At 50.5% G+C, this 16,322-nt stretch overlaps 1 protein-coding gene across 4 annotated transcripts in view; it reads left to right on the forward strand.

Moving 5' to 3' along the window:
* ARAP2 (ArfGAP with RhoGAP domain, ankyrin repeat and PH domain 2) overlaps positions 1–16,322 on the forward strand; it is a 593,408-nt gene that overhangs the window by 262,770 nt on the left and 314,316 nt on the right. For all 4 annotated transcript variants that reach the window (XM_073646268.1, XM_073646261.1, XM_073646254.1 and 1 more), the window contains one exon: positions 15,093–15,237. In XM_073646268.1, the coding sequence (XP_073502369.1) occupies positions 15,093–15,237 (145 nt within the window). The remainder of the gene's footprint in view (positions 1–15,092; positions 15,238–16,322) is intronic.

Below are 16,322 nucleotides of genomic sequence, written 5' to 3' on the forward strand. Positions count from 1 at the left end.
CCTGGTCGGGAAAGCCCGGTAGGCCCTGAGGATCCCACCGAGTATCGGAAGGAGCAGAGATACCACCCGTACCCTTGTTCTGAGAGGAGCTCAGAGGGAGACCCGGCCTATTCGCACACACACAGACAGGAAAGGATACGGTCTGTAGTTCAGGAACACTCTGGTGTAGGGTCCCGATTGAATGCTGGACTTACTCGGAGGTTGTCGGACCCCCGTCCCTTTTGACCACAGAACCCCGCGAGGAGCAGGGAGTTGTCTTCCTTCTGCCAACTCTAAAGTGATTAAAGCCTTGGAAGTTCACCCCTATGGCCTCTGGACTGTTCATTCTGCGCCACACCGCGCTACGCGGCATCTGTTCTCCTCTACTACTACTACACCCTCCATCCTGTCTCTCTGCCCTGAGGCCCTGCTCCGCCTGTGGGGAGTAGTAACAACGACGGCTGCCATAACACCATGCCTCAGCGGACTGCAGCGGCGCTGCTGGCCTTCACCAGGTGCCACAGGCGGCGTAGTCGTAAATCAGCCACTGAACCCGGATAAGCCCACACCATCCTTTTAATGTGACGGCCCTGAGCACTGGTCGGGTCCGGGCCACGGCTGCACCCCATCTCTCCATCATAGGACCCGACTCCGAGTCCCCCATCTCCAAGGATAAACAAAAGGGCTTTTAGAGTAGAGGCGTCACACTGTGTTTCAGCAGCGTTTGCAGCTTCCGGCTCACAGACTGGTGTGTGATGTCTGCATGCGTTGGAACTCTACACTGCAGATGTTGGGAAGGATTTGTGAGCAGAAGAGGGCAGATGTTGAGTACCAGCATCAACAAGGCTGTCGGTATTCAGTTCAGACTCCACACATAAGACCTAAGGAGTGGACATGGATGTCAGACATATGTACCATCCTCCAAAGCTTTGAGGACTCCGCCAAGATGGTGAGCGGCGATGACGCCACAATTAGCGTCACCATCCCACCTCTCTGTCTTCTGAAACGCTCTCTGCTCACAATCAAAGAGGATGCATTGCAGGCGGAGCACGATGAGATGGAGCAAGGAACCATACACGGTGATTACACACAGCCAAGCTTCATCTCATCCCAACGTGGATTGGGTGACAGTGAGGAAGAGGAAAAGGAGGAGGATGGACAGGAGCTAATTTCATCCACTATAGACGGTACTACCTGCACAGCTGTCATACCGTCTGTTCAGCGTGAATGGCCAGAGGACAGAGGAGAGGAGGAGCAGGAGGAGGAGGAGAGCATAGTCAGTCATCTTCTTGGTGAGGACACCGATGTTTTGCCTGTTAGTAGTCTTGCACGCATGGCTGAGTTTATGTTATGCTGCCTTTCCCATGACCCTCGCGTTCTCAAAATTTTGGGTGGCAGTCATTACTGGTTGGTAAAACTTCTAGACCCATGCTACAAGGAGAACTTTACATCTCTTATTCCTGAGGCGGACAGGTGTACAAAAATGGGGCAGTACCTGAAGGCCCTTGTTGCGGAACTATTAAAAAAATCCCATCTGAAAACGCTGGCGGCAGATGGAACATTTTGTAGGACAACCAAGGAGTACAGGTGAGAGAGACACAACTTCAATCCAGCAGAGACAGGGAAACACTGTCAAAGTTCTGAGAGAGATTTCTCAGACTCTCCCATCGCAAAGGTCCTGAGGCGTGGGGTACTCTCAGAAGTAGTGCAAAGTTTGGGAAGATGCTGAGGGAGTACCTTGCCGACCGTACCAACGTCCTCCGTGATTCCTCTGTGCCTTATAATTATTGGGTATCCAAGCTGGATACGTGGAATGAACTGGCTCTCTATGCCTTGGAGGTCCTGGCCTGCCCTGCCTCCAGCGTTTTAACAGAGCGGGTTTTTAGTGCCGCTGGTGGAATTATAACTGATAAGCGCATCCGCCTGTCAACTGAAAATGCTGACAGGCTGACGCTTATAAAAATGAACAAGGGCTGGATTGGGCCAGACTTCTCAACAACACCGAATGAGAGCAGCATAACAAACTCAAATACAGTGTCTTTTCTTGGGAGGTGTATTCCAATGCACCTTTTCACACCCACATATGAGTATACGCTTCCTGATATTGGCTATTTGTTCTTGTCATCCTCCTTCTCTTCATCCTCCACAACCATATCACCAGGGTGACCGTGGTCTGTGATGCAACACCCACATAATTTTTTTAAAGGGTGTTTAGGATGCCCGTAAAAATTTTTTTTTATACTGTATGTCCATGTATACCCCCCAGGGGTAAATGTTTGTCAGCCCATACACTTGGTGCGTGGGCATTACAAGTATAGGAGTACCCGCTCCTTTCTAATGGGAACATTTTTTTATGAGGCCCTCCTCCACATCTCTTCCAAGGGTCATTGAAGTGCCTCCAAATTTTTGGCAGCCTTTGCATTCACTGCATAGGCCAACACAATGGGAGACTCTCTCCTTTCTAATGGGAATTTGTCATTACTGTGGCCCTGCTCCATGTGTCTTTAAATTCTTAGTGGGGTTTTTCCTAAAATTGGTCAGCCGTTGGACTCACTGCATACCCTATAACTGTATAGCAGACCCTCTCCTGTCTAATGGGAGCATGTCGTACATTGTTACTGTGGCCCTGCTCCGTGTGTCTTTAAATTCTTAGTGGGGTTTTTCCTAAAATTGGCCAGCCATTGGACTCACTGCATACCCTATAACTGTATAGCAGACCCTCTCCTTTCTAATGGGAACATGTCGTACCTTGTTACTGTGGCCCTGCTCCATGTGTCTTTAAATTCTTAGAGGGGTTTTTCCTAAAATTGGACAGCTGTTGGACTCACTGCATACCCTATAACTGTATAGCAGACTCTCTCCTTTCTAATGGGAACATGTCGTAGCTTGTTACTGTCGCCCTGTTCCATGTGTCTTTAAATTCTTAGTGGGGTTTTTCCTAAAATTGGTCAGCCATTGGAGTCACTGCATAGCCTATAACTGTATAGCAGACTCCCTCCTTTCTAATGGGAATTTGTCGTTACTGTGGCCCTGCTCTGTGTGTCTTTAAATTCTTATTGGGGCTTTTCCCAAATTTTTGCAGCCCTTGCAGTCACAGCATGGGCATTACCACTAAAGGAGACCCGCTCCTTTATAATGGGAACAATTTTTTTTACTGAGAACCTCATCTATGTCTCTTCAAGGGGTATTGGGTTGCGTCCAAATTTTTGGCAGCCCTTGCAGTCACTGGATATGCAATAACAGTATAGGAGACCCACTTGTTAATAATGGGAACAACAAAGCATAGCCAGCTGATGGCTCTCTAACAATAGCTAGGGCCAACTGCTGGCCTTTTAAGAATAGTAAGGGCCGTCTGATGTCCCTATAAAATAGGCTTTATGACTTTCAGAGTCCCTCCATCATAAATAAAACAGGATGTGTCTGATGATGTTTCACACACCACATTGCCAGATAAGGTTGTAAAATGTTAAAATGACATTTCCCGGTGAATGCATTTGTCTTAAAAAATAACGTAAAAAAACCCAAAACAATAGGATCTTTCTTTAGTATAAAAAACAGCGTCACCAATTTAACCTCAATGTAATCATATTGTTCAGCTCATGCACCTCTTCCTCCATCTCCGAAATGACCACATCAGTCACAAGCTGACAGCACTGCAGCGCTCCCTTGGCCAAGAGGAAACAGGCTGTGCTGAAGATAACATGCTTAATACTTAATTGACAAACCGGCCAGCGCTGCAGAGTTGTTGAAAGCTGTAACACAGCAGCCTGATCTGTGGCTCTCACTGCTGAACATACAGCCAGGCATGCTTGTGTGTGACAATGGGTGGAACCTGGTGACGGAGAAATGACAGCCGGGGTAGATACGGTTTCCCTCTATGCCAGTCTTTTCACCGAGCTAAAGAATATGGCTGTGGTGAAATACAACTCCCACTGAGAAGCTGTTTCAGATTGAAAAACATTGTGCCCACCAGAGGATTTGATTCTTAGGGCTAACCTTTCTCACCCGCTCAAGAGCCCCATAGCAGCCGTAAAGTTAGCTCTATCATTGACTCTCCTGAGGTAGAAGCCAAGGCACACCAGAGGATTCTCTGGTGAGACCGTCCAACCCTCCCAAGAAGCAGTCCTGGCTAAGAAAAATGTGTGGGAAGGTTCCCGGACACTCTATGGCTGCTTTTTTACTGGGGAGGAAACACACGCAAACACGGGGAGGACATACAAAGTCCTTGCAGATGTTATCCTTGCTGGGATTTGAACCCAGGATCCCAGCGCTGCAAGGCTTCAGTGCTAACCACTGATCCAATGTGCTGCTGTTCACCCTCTAATATCTAACAGGCTGGAGAAACTTGCACCTACTGCCACTCTATCTTCTGCTCCTTTGTGAGAAAATGTATTTCGGCAGCCACTCAGTCTGCCAAATAAAATTCCTGAGAAGGAAATTGGGGATGGCTTTGCTACTGGTACTGGGGGCAGTGCTAATACCATGGCGTCGTACCATAGTTTGCTGGAAATATTCCAGGCTGGTAGGAGGCAAGCAAATTCCCACAGAAAAGTACCAGCAGTAATGTTCAGGCTACATTTCAAGTGCAAGCAGCTTTAGAGGACTTCCTGGGAGAAATGACACGCAGGGTAGATACGGCTTCCCTCTATGCCAGTCCTTTCACCGAGCTAAATACAACTCTCAGCAAAAAAAGTTGTAGACTGGCTCCATACCGTCCCTGGCCACATTCACCTGTCCACGAGTTTGTGGTTAGGCGGTCCTTCCCAGTAAGTGCACTGGGTAGGACACGGGTAATGTTGTGGAACACGTGCTTGTGGAAGGCGGAGGCGATACCGGGAAATATAGTGGCAGCTGGGGACAGAGTATGGACACCCGGCTGCCGCCGGCCTGAGGTTGTAACAGGCTTCCGCCTCCATGAGCTTAAAAGGCCATATTTCAAGGGCAAAGAGCTGCCCAGAAATCTGGCAGTTTACTGTTGCGGCCTGAGGGTGGCTGGGTGGCTGGCTGCATACTTGCACTTGCATTCCAAGTAACAGAAAACTAAGCCGATGGTGGCCTCTATCATCATCATGGCCTCACCTCGGCACTATGAGCTCTCCTCAAGGAGAAGCCAGGGCCCGCCGGAGGAGTCTCCGGTTCTCTGGTGGGCCCGTCCAACCCTGCCGAAAAGCAGCCCTGGCTAAGAATAGTGTGGGGTAGGTTCCCGGACACTCTATGGCTACTTTTTTAATGTGGATCGGCCATGCTTATCCATTGCTTATGCACACACGAGTAATGTTGTGGGACCCGTGCTTGTGGAAGGCGGAGGCGATACCGGGAAATATAGTGGTGGCTGGGGATAGAGCATGGACACCCGGCCGCCGCAGGCATGAGGTTATGAAAAGCTTCCGCCTCCACGAGACTAAAATGCCACATTTCAAGTGCAAGCAGCTGTCAAAAATTTGGCAGTATAGTATTGCAGCCGGTGGGTGGGTGGCTGCCTGCATAATTGCGCTTGCATTCCAAGGAATGGGGTAGGGACAACTGAAAGCAGCAGTGGGACAAGGACGTGGACGGTGATTGTTGCAAGTCTGCAATGACAGGTGCATGGCAGGAGGCATCTTCGCATGCGCCAAGGATCACTTATGATGGGCACACTTTTAAGCAGTGACCTGGGAGTCAGAGATGCTTCTAGAGGTCTTCCCCATGCTGTTCCCATGTCTTTTCAGCACTGTATGAATGTGTCTGATGATGTGTCACACACCACATGGCCAGAAAAGGTTGTAAAATGTTAAAATGACATTTCCTGTTGAATGCATTTGTCTTGGTTGAAAGCAATGCAAAAGTGCAAAAACGCATCAAAAATGCTACGTGTGAACATAGCCCAAGGTGTGGAGCAGTATTTTTGTTTTTGACTATTTATTTTGCCTTATATACAAGTCATTACCCTGGAAAGGATGTTCCTTAACATATTTCCCAGGAAAATCCATTTTGGTTTTATTTTTGTATGTTTTATTGTGAGTCCGTAAAAGTGGCGTAATACTCTCTGACCACGTTGTTGACAGCAGTGATCTGGGAGTCAGAGATGCTTCTAGGGGTCTCCACCATGCTGTTCCCATGTCATTTGAGCACTATTCCCATCGATTTGGGCAATTTTTAGGCCCTCTGCAGACCGCCGAGACGAGCCGCCTAAAAAATGCTCGAGTTTCCCATAGACTTACATTGGGCTCGTTGCTCGGGTCGAGCACCCCAGTATTCCAATTTGATTCGACCCGATCAACGAGTATCCGAGCATTTTAGTGCTCGCTCATGACGCGCCCCTGGGCCTGCTGTGTCGCGCAGCGTCTCGCGCACGGGGGCTTACCCGGAACCGGATCAGATGAGGGTTGTAGTCTCCGAGTGGCGGGGACCCGGTCCGTGCCCAGGGAGTCAAACTCAGTGTGTGGCAGTCTTGATAGGTGTTATTTGAGTGTCGACTACGCCACCCGTTGATTTGCAGCTATGGAGCTGCCGCTGCAGGGCAGACCACTGAGGCCGGTGTAGAATTGTGCAGCGTGATAGTATAACCCCCAACGGGAGGGGTATGGCCTCAGGGCAGCCGACGTGGAAGATGGGGGTAGCAGGAACCACTCAGAGACGGTGCGGTGTAATTCAGGGTCTTTACTGGTAACAACGATAGACCCTCCCGGAGTACTTGCTAGCGAACGGGGCCTGGTCAGTCCTTGAGCAGATGGGATCTCCCCTGGCCAGGCGGAGTTGTAGGCCTCCCAAACTGACTGTACTCTTCTGGCTACCTTGCTAGAAGCCGATATAAGTAGCCCACGTCCCTGAGTGTGCTGTGTGGTGCTCACCCGTATGGCCGGTGACTCGGGGCCTTCTAATGGCTTCCGCTCCACGATGGCGGTGCTGGTCCCACGCGTGTGACCTTGCCTTCGGGTTTCTGGGCCTGAGGACCTGAAATCCCCTGCCGGTCGGCTTCTGCTGCTGGGTAAGAGTTAGTCCCCACAGCCTCGGACGCCGGGTCCGGTAAGAAAGCTTCTCAGTCAGGGCGAGCTCTGCAGCTGCCAGCCCCTGACTCGTAGTAGTATTGCTCCCACTGAGCTTCTGCTGTTTCTTCCTATGACTGTTTCTCGTCTCTACTCTCCTTGACTCCTAACCCTGCCTCAGCCCCGGGTTTATATAGGGGAAGTTCTTCCCCTCCCAAGACTGGGCAGGAGGTGTGGCATGCACAGGATCCCTGACCAAAGGACCTCCCACCTGCTCTCAGACATAACATTACATTACTGTGGAAACCAGACCCCTGGGGTGCCACATTCCCCCCTAGTGAAATTTAGTACTCCGGGACTAAACATATTTTAGAAAAACATAACAAGATATAACAACAATAATAGTACAATAAGAAGAAACACATAAAGGTGGTCACGGCATGTCCGTAACCGGGTGCAGTCTTTGAAGAAAAGCAAGGTGTCCATTTCACCAAAACAGGGAGACGTAACCAGGTAGGGGTGTGTCCTGCCCCGAGTCCTTAACAGTCTTTAGTCCGTCCTGGGTTACGCTCCAACTATGTACAAATGATTCCCGGTAAATCCACCAAGGACTCCTACAAATAACTAGAAACACAAAATTATACACAAGCAACAATACACAGGTAAACATAAATAAAACAATTTATACACTTCAAATCCTCCAACGTGCGGGTAACTGGCCTCTGGTGGCCCTAGTGGACCTACGGAGCTGACTGTCTAGCCCTGAACTACAGAGTGTAGGAGGGATATGGCAGGCTCACTGCAAGCAGAGGGTTGATCCTCTTGGTCTGCGGGTGTGGGGTCTTCTGCCTCCTGGACCGGCTGTTCTTCCAGCTCTACCTGTTGCTCCGTAGGTGCTTGGGATGCTGGTTGGGGGAAGGTGAGTATGGGTACCACAACTGCACCATTGACTTGAGTCCAAGACCGAGGGAAGTCCCCGAGCACAGTACTAACCATATCTTCCCTTTCCTCTACGGGTCGATGGTCTTCTTGTTCCTCTTCAGGGTTCCTCAGTTGTTCGGGACACTTCTTCAGGTGGTCCCGGGATACAATGGCTGTGGTTTCCCCTCCGTCTTTACTGATGGTACAAACCTTCGGGTTCTCGTGGCTTGAGGGCAGTACGGTGTACGGGTCCTTCTCCCACTGGTCGTCCAACTTGTGGAGCCGTCTCTTCCTCTTCAAGACCTGCTCTCCGGGTACCAGGGGAACAGCGGGAGCATACTGGTTGTAAGTTTTCTCTTGTCTTTCCCTAGCCTGACAGAGACTTCGCTCCACGCTCTCCTGTACTCTCCGGTACTGCTGCTGCCTCTCTGTGTCCCAGTCTGCTTCTGGTGAAGTGTCCTCGGGTGTCAGGACTCCCATTTCCAGGTCAACAGGTAACTTACCAGGTCTTGCCCTCATTAGGTAAGCCGGGGTACAGTTGGTGGAACCTACCGGGATGTGGTTGTATAGGTCCACCAGATCGGGCAACTTCTCAGGCCACAGACTGCGTTCTTCCAGGGGCAACGTTTTTAGAAGATCCATTACCACCTGGTTCATTTTCTCACAAAGTCCATTAGTTTGCGGATGGTAGGGTGTCGTCCTTATCTTCCGGCAGCCATACAGATTGCAGAATTCCTGGAAGACCTCCGCTTCAAAGGCAGGTCCCTGGTCCGTCAGCACTTGGTCCGGGTACCCGTGTGGACGGCAGAAGTGCTGCTGGAAGGCTCTAGCTGCTGTTTGAGCCGTTAAGTCCTTGACGGGGACGACAACCAAGAACCGGGAGTAATGATCCACGATGGTTAACGCGTAGACGTAGCCACTTCTGCTTGGGGTCAGTTTTACATGATCCAAGGCTACCAGTTCCAACGGTTGCCGGGTGACGATGGACTGCAGGGGAGTCTTCTGGCTGGCACGGTCCTTCCTTCTCAGGTTGCACGGGCCACAGTCTCTGCACCACTTCTCAATGGTTCCCCTCATGCCTACCCAGTGGAATCGCTCGCGCAGCAGGAACTCCAGCTTCTTCCACCCGAAGTGTCCAGCTCCGTCGTGGTATGCCTCCATCACCATGGCTGCGTCTCTTCGTGGCACCACTACTTGCCAGAGTAGTTCATGCGTCCGGGAGTTAACCATTCTGCGGCACAACTTCCCCTTGTAAAGGAACAGTCGACTCTTCTCTGCCCATAGTTGTTTGGCTTCCTCCGGAGCGTCTGGTTCAAGGCAAGCCTCCGGGCGAGTCAGCATCTCCTTCACCAGTCGGACGGCAGGGTCGCTGTCTTGCGTTTCCGCCCAGTTGTAGTGAGGTAAGGGGTTCAACGTAGCAGCCTGCTTACTCCTTACCCGGTGGGAATACTGGATAGTCCCATGACGGTGGAACGCAGGGAGTTCAACTTCTTCCAGTCCCTCCGGATCTTCTCCTTCGTCCGGCAGGTTGGGCATCCTGGACAGGGCGTCCGCATTGGTATTGGAGCGTCCGGCCCGGTATTTGATTGTGAACTCGTAGTTGGACAGACGGGCCATCCACCTCTGTTCCAGGGCACCGAGTCTTGCCGTGTCCAGGTGTGTCAACGGGTTGTTATCCGTGTACACGGTGAACCGGGAAGAAGCGAGGTAATGCTTAAAGCGCTCGGTGACTGCCCATACTACGGCCAGGAACTCTAGCTTAAATGAGCTGTAATTCTCGGGGTTCCTTTCGGTGGGTCGCAGCTTTCGGCTGGCGTAGGCGATTACTCGTTCCTTCCCCTGCTGGATCTGGGACAGTACGGCTCCTAGCCCGATGTTACTGGCGTCGGTGTAGAGGATAAAGGGCTGGCTATAATCCGGGTACGCCAGGATTTCGTCCCCCGTGAGGGCCATCTTCAGCAGGCGGAAGGACTCTTCTTCCAGCTCCTCCCATTTGAAGGGCGGCTTCTGGTTCTTGGCCTTCCGGGACTGGCCTATCAGGAGGTCCTGCATAGGTGCTGCCTTTTTGGTGAAACCGGGAATAAACCTTCGGTAGTAGCCTACCAACCCGAGGAACTGCCGCACTTCTTTTACGCTGGAGGGGCTTGGCCATTCCTTAATTGCGGTGATCTTATCAGGGTCGGGAGCCACTCCGTCAGCGCTCACCACGTGTCCCAGGTACTGCACCTTTGGTTTCAGGAGGTGACACTTGGAGGGTTTCACCTTGAGGCCGTAACTCGCCAGAGCTTCGAACACTTCCGCCAGGTGTTTCAGGTGGTCCTCATACGTCTTGGAATATACGATGACATCGTCCAGGTACAACAGGACCGTCTTGAAGTTTCTGTGGCCCAGACAACACTCCATTAGTCGTTGGAAGGTTCCTGGTGCATTGCAGAGTCCGAACGGCATGCAGGTGAACTCGCTAAGTCCCATCGGGGTGGTGAATGCGGTCTTCTCCCGGTCCGCCTCTGCTACAGGAACCTGCCAGTACCCGCTAGTGAGATCCAAGGTAGAGAAGAAGTTAGCAGATCTTAAAGCAGCCAATGACTCCTCTATCCTTGGTAAGGGGTACGCATCCTTGTGTGTGATACGGTTGATTTTCCGGTAATCTACACACATCCTCATGGTGTTGTCTTTTTTTCTGACTAAGACTAGTGGAGCTGCCCAGGGGCTACAGCTATCCCTGATCACCCCAGCCTCCTTCATGTCTCTAAGCATCCCATTGGCGTGTTGGTAGTGGGCAGGGGGTACGGGTCGATACCTCTCTTTTATAGGAGGATGGTCTCCCGTGGGGATGTGGTGTTCTACCCCCTTGACTCGCCTGAAGTCTAACGGGTGTTTACTGAACACTCTCTCGTACTCTTGAACCACCCGATAGACTCCTTGTTTCTAGTGTGCGGGAGTGGAGTCAGTACCCAGATGTAGTTGCTGACACCAGTCCTCCATGTTTTTCTTAGAGCCGTTACCTTCCTCCGGGTGAGATGGAGGCAAGGGTTCCACAGATTGTATAGAATTTTGGTTAATGGTATATAATTTGGCTAGCGTGGCATACCGGGGCAGGTACACTTCCCTCTCCCCGATATTTATTATGCAAACAGGCACCCTCCCATGGCGTACATCAACCACCCCCCGTGCTGTCAAAATGGTGGGCCTACTGTCCGAGTAAACTGGTTCTACCATTGCCTGGTAATCCCTACCTCTCAGACCAATAGCTGCCCGGCACCAAATCATCATTTCACTTTTTGGGGGCATGGCAATAGGAAAAGGGTCACACATTCTTACGCTACCAATCTCACCGCCGGAGAGTTCCACCTGTTGCCGTCGCATCAGTGCCCGGATCTCTTTCTGGAGCACCCGCTGCTCGCCGGAGCTGGCGTTCTTGGCAACCTGCTGTAAAAGGAAAATCACCTCTGCAAGACAATTTTCAATTACATTAGTTCCTAGAGTTATTTTTGGGTGACTCTCATGTTTGTCAATATCTACAATGATCAGTCCCTGTGCTGCCAGTTCGACTCTACCGATTTTGATGGTCACCTCTTTAAATCCGATCTGTGGCACGGGCTGGCCATTGCTGGCGATGATACTCAAGTCGTCGTCAGGGTAGCGGGTAATATCCGAGTCATTCCAGTACTGCTTAAAGAGCACGTACGGGATGGTGGTGACCTGTGACCCGGTGTCCAGTAGGGCACTCATGGGAATGCCATCCAGTACCACAGGCAAGACTGGACGTCCTCCCACATATCTGTCGCGCCAGTTCGATGGGCCTGTGATCTTTTTCCTGGGGGTTGGCCCTCTACCCCAGGTTGTGCCCGTTTAAAGAACAGTACCTTGCCATATGTCCGGGTTGATTGCAGCGGCGGCAGATGGGTCGTCCGTCTTCGCTGTATCGGTCACTGGGTCTTCCTCTGGCCGGTGGGGTCCTCCTTGGTCGACGCCACGGGATGTCCTCCGGTCCGGATGCCAGCTGGATCTTCCCTGGGGTGGAAACCTGTAAAGACTGCACAGTTCGGGTTAGCGCAGCAACGCTCTTAGCTAGCTCTTGGACCTGATGGTGTAGGTCTGGAGCCGGGTCATTGTCCAAAGCCTGCGCATCAGCTCCCACAGGCCCTGCCGACAAGGGCGCCGCCTCCTGGTGGTAAGTGATAGCTGGGCGCCTGTGGGTCACAACGCCACCCGGTGCCGGTTCTCGGAGCACCCGGATGGCTCTGTCCTTGAACTGTGCAAAGCGCAGATGGGGATCCTGTAAGGCCATCGCCCGCAACTGGGTTCGGTGGGCATTACAATATAGTCCCTCTATAAATTGTTCGGTCAACAGCCTGTCCTCGTTTCCCACTCCATCAGGGTCGGTCTGCTTAATGGCCCTCAGGGCCTCTTGTAGGTTTAGTGCATAGTCCCTTATACTCTCATGCGCTCGCTGCTTGCACCCGTAGAATCTAAACTTAATCTCGGCTGAGGTGCGGGTATCAAAGGTATCCTTCAGCCGGGTTAGTATCCCTGCGACAGTCTTCCTCCCAGGTGGCCAGGATTTTACTTCCCTTTTGGCTGCCCCGGTTAGTTGGGCCACCAGGATGCTCACTTTTTGCTCTTCTGTGAGGGGGTACACCTGGAAGAGGCTATCCAGCTTTTCTCTAAAGTCATGCAGGGTATGTGACTCCCCTGAGTACTGGGGTAGCCAAGCTGCTCCCGGGATATAGGGCATGGTGAAGGGCATAACTGCAGCAGCGGTGGCGCTGGCGGGGGTTGAGGCAGTGAAGCTCTCCTCCGCATCCGACATCTTCCTCCCCCCTAGTGGACCGTGGCCTACCTTGCGATGATCCTGTTCCGTAGGCCGCGGCTCCGCAGTAGATCGTCAGGGTTGAGGACCTTCCGTCGCGCTCCGGTGACGTCGGCGTCTGCTGGGCTCCTTCCAGGACCTTACGCAACGTCCGGACATGAGGCGGGGCTTCAGTTCTCGCGCGCTTTCGGAGTCCACGCCCCTCTTCTTCCCGCGCGGCGTCCTCAAGATGGCGTCCAATGGCGGGAAAACTCCACGGATGGCGGGAAGAAGGCCGAAGATGGCGCCGGATGGCGGGAAAACTTCGCGGATGGCGGGAAGAAGGCAGAAGATGGCGCCGGATGGCGGGAAACCTCACCACTGGTAAGTTTGAACAGTCTTTGCTTTTCAGGCACGCAGTACCCGGTGGTTGCGGGCACCAAATCCTGCCGACTACGCCAAAGTTGACGCGCCCCTGGGCCTGCTGTGTCGCGCAGCGTCTCGCGCACGGGGGCTTACCCGGAACCGGATCAGATGAGGGTTGTAGTCTCCGAGTGGCGGGGACCCGGTCCGTGCCCAGGGAGTCAAACTCAGTGTGTGGCAATCTTGATAGGTGTTATTTGAGTGTCGACTACGCCACCCGTTGATTTGCAGCTATGGAGCTGCCGCTGCAGGGCAGACCGCTGAGGCCGGTGTAGAATTGTGCAGCGTGATAGTATAACCCCCAACGGGAGGGGTATGGCCTCAGGGCAGCCGACGTGGAAGATGGGGGTAGCAGGAACCACTCAGAGACGGTGCGGTGTAATTCAGGGTCTTTACTGGTAACAACGATAGACCCTCCCAGAGTACTTGCTAGCGAACGGGGCCTGGTCAGTCCTTGAGCAGATGGGATCTCCCCTGGCCAGGCGGAGTTGTAGGCCTCCCAAACTGACTGTACTCTTCTGGCTACCTTGCTAGAAGCCGATATAAGTAGCCCACGTCCCTGAGTGTGCTGTGTGGTGCTCACCCGTATGGCCGGTGACTCGGGGCCTTCTAATGGCTTCCGCTCCACGATGGCGGTGCTGGTCCCACGCGTGTGACCTTGCCTTCGGGTTTCTGGGCCTGAGGACCTGAAATCCCCTGCCGGTCGGCTTCTGCTGCTGGGTAAGAGTTAGTCCCCACAGCCTCGGACGCCGGGTCCGGTAAGAAAGCTTCTCAGTCAGGGCGAGCTCTGCAGCTGCCAGCCCCTAACTCGTAGTAGTATTGCTCCCACTGAGCTTCTGCTGTTTCTTCCTATGACTGTTTCTCGTCTCTACTCTCCTTGACTCCTAACCCTGCCTCAGCCCCGGGTTTATATAGGGGAAGTTCTTCCCCTCCCAAGACTGGGCAGGAGGTGTGGCATGCACAGGATCCCTGACCAAAGGACCTCCCACCTGCTCTCAGACATAACATTACATTACTGTGGAAACCAGACCCCTGGGGTGCCACACTCATCACTACTGAGGAGTGATGTGTTGCAGATTAACAACTCTTCAATTAACATACGAGTGGTTTGTGATTATAACGCCAGGGAGAGGAGGAGGTGGCTGATTACAGTTGTAAGGGTTATGTTATAACCTGGGTAGATGGTATTAATTATTATTCTACAGGTGATCACTGCAAGGGTCCATGATGTAATTGTGTGGGAGTAAAGGAATGATTTTCTATTAAATGGGGGATTATTACTGCAAGGGGCTAAGTGATTATTATGGAGGTGGGGGGGTGCTCCAAATCACAGCATCTTTCAAATGTATTATAATTAATGAAGTGCAAATTTCTTGCTTTTTGTTAATGACTGCATGGTTTTACAAACATTGTGAAGCCATTAACACTAGGCAAACACTTTGTGATTAACTTAGAAAGATACAGCTCAACAAACCTGTGAATTTTATGAAATAAGTTGTTAATAGCCTTACCTCGGACACGAACTGAGTGCTGCATGAGACCCAAGACTAAATATGGGCTACTATTATGGGCATGTTTCCCAGGCTTAAAATTGGTGATTAGCCAGATGAATACTTGCAAAAAGTTGTATAAGTGTCATGTGTCATAAGATGCAGATACACAAGAGACGATAGATATCTCTCTCGACTTCCTCATAAATATGCATTCCCACTTAATTGATATTATACATATTTTTGGAACTTTTGAATCAGTACTTATTAGTATAAAACTCAAAAATGATTTTCATTTTGGCATTTGGATCAGTAAACTGTTCACCTTTGCTGCAGCTGCTCATTTCCCATCTATGTCTACTCTCAGGAAATTGTTCTTGGTTCCCAATACACATTAGACAAACAAGTCAATATATTTTTTATATATGCCCCACGTTTGAAAACATTTAACTTTCACCAATATCACATCTCTTATATTTTATTGTAGATGTTGCATTAAATATATTTTCTAACATTATTTAGAAATGAAAAAATGGTGGTGTACCATAGACAATGGCCTACTGAACTACTATGAAGATGAAAACCATTCTGATCCAGAGGGATTTATTGATCTAAGTGAAGCTATATGTTTGGAAATCCATTCAATGGAATTTACTCTAAATGCAAGGTAAGCCCATAAATCATATTTTGTGCTTCATTTTGTGAACTAATACAGTGGCATTTTAAAGTTTGAGCACCCATGTTCAAAGTTACAGTTAAGCAATTTGAAGAGGAAATGATCTCTCAAAGGCCTAAAGTTAAAGATGACACATTTCCTTTGTATTTTAGGCAAAAAAATACATATATATTTTCATCTTTTAAATTTTAAAAATGACATAAAGGAAAATAGGCTGATGCAAAAGTTTGGTCACCCTACATGTTTAGTACCTAGTAGTGCCCCTTTTTAAAAGTATCACAGCTTGTAAACACTTTTCGTAGCCAGCCAAGAGTTTTTCAATTTTTGCTTGAGGGTTTTTCATCCATTCTTCCAGTACTGTGAGATTCCTGTGTCGTCTTGCATGCACTGCTATTTTGAGGTCTAGCCACAGATTTTCAATGATGTTCAGATAAGGAGACTGTGAGGGCCAGTGTAAAACCTTCAGCTTGCGCCTATTGATGTAGTCTACTGTGGATTTTGACATGTAGGATCATTATTAGTGATGAGCGAACGTGCTCGCCACTACCCGGTACTCGCCCATGCATCACTGTGCTCGACGAGCTCGTTGCTCGGTGAGTATTTCTAGGTTGCTCGGGCAGGAACTCTGATCCCCTCCCTGCATGTTTGGCGCTCTTTAGAGAGCCAATGAACATGCAGGGATTGCCTGCCACGCACTGTAATGCCATAACCATGTTGGTTGTGGGCATTACAGTGATTGGCTGGCCGCACAGCGTCATCAGGTCTATATAAGACCTGGCGCCACTATTCTCGTCACAGTGTACCCTGGAATCAGGCAGAGTAGGGAGAGGTGCTGTTGCGTCAGGGAGAGATTTGCTTGTTTATAGTTAGTATAGGTATTCTACAACATATATTTATATCTATCTGAACCAACAGTCCTTCTGAGGACTAATTCAGTTGCATATATTCAGTGGTAATAGCAGGAGTTAGGCAGGCAGGCAGTGTATGTGGCAGACTGCAGTGCATATAGTGCAAGAGGGTCCATTGAAAGTCCAGTTAGTATAGGTATTCCACAACATATATATATATAAATCCAT

This window comes from Phyllobates terribilis, unplaced genomic scaffold, assembly GCF_046119375.1.
Source record: "Phyllobates terribilis strain yellow unplaced genomic scaffold, ASM4611937v1 Scaffold_1__5_contigs__length_1240528914, whole genome shotgun sequence".
NCBI lineage: Eukaryota > Metazoa > Chordata > Amphibia > Anura > Dendrobatidae > Phyllobates > Phyllobates terribilis.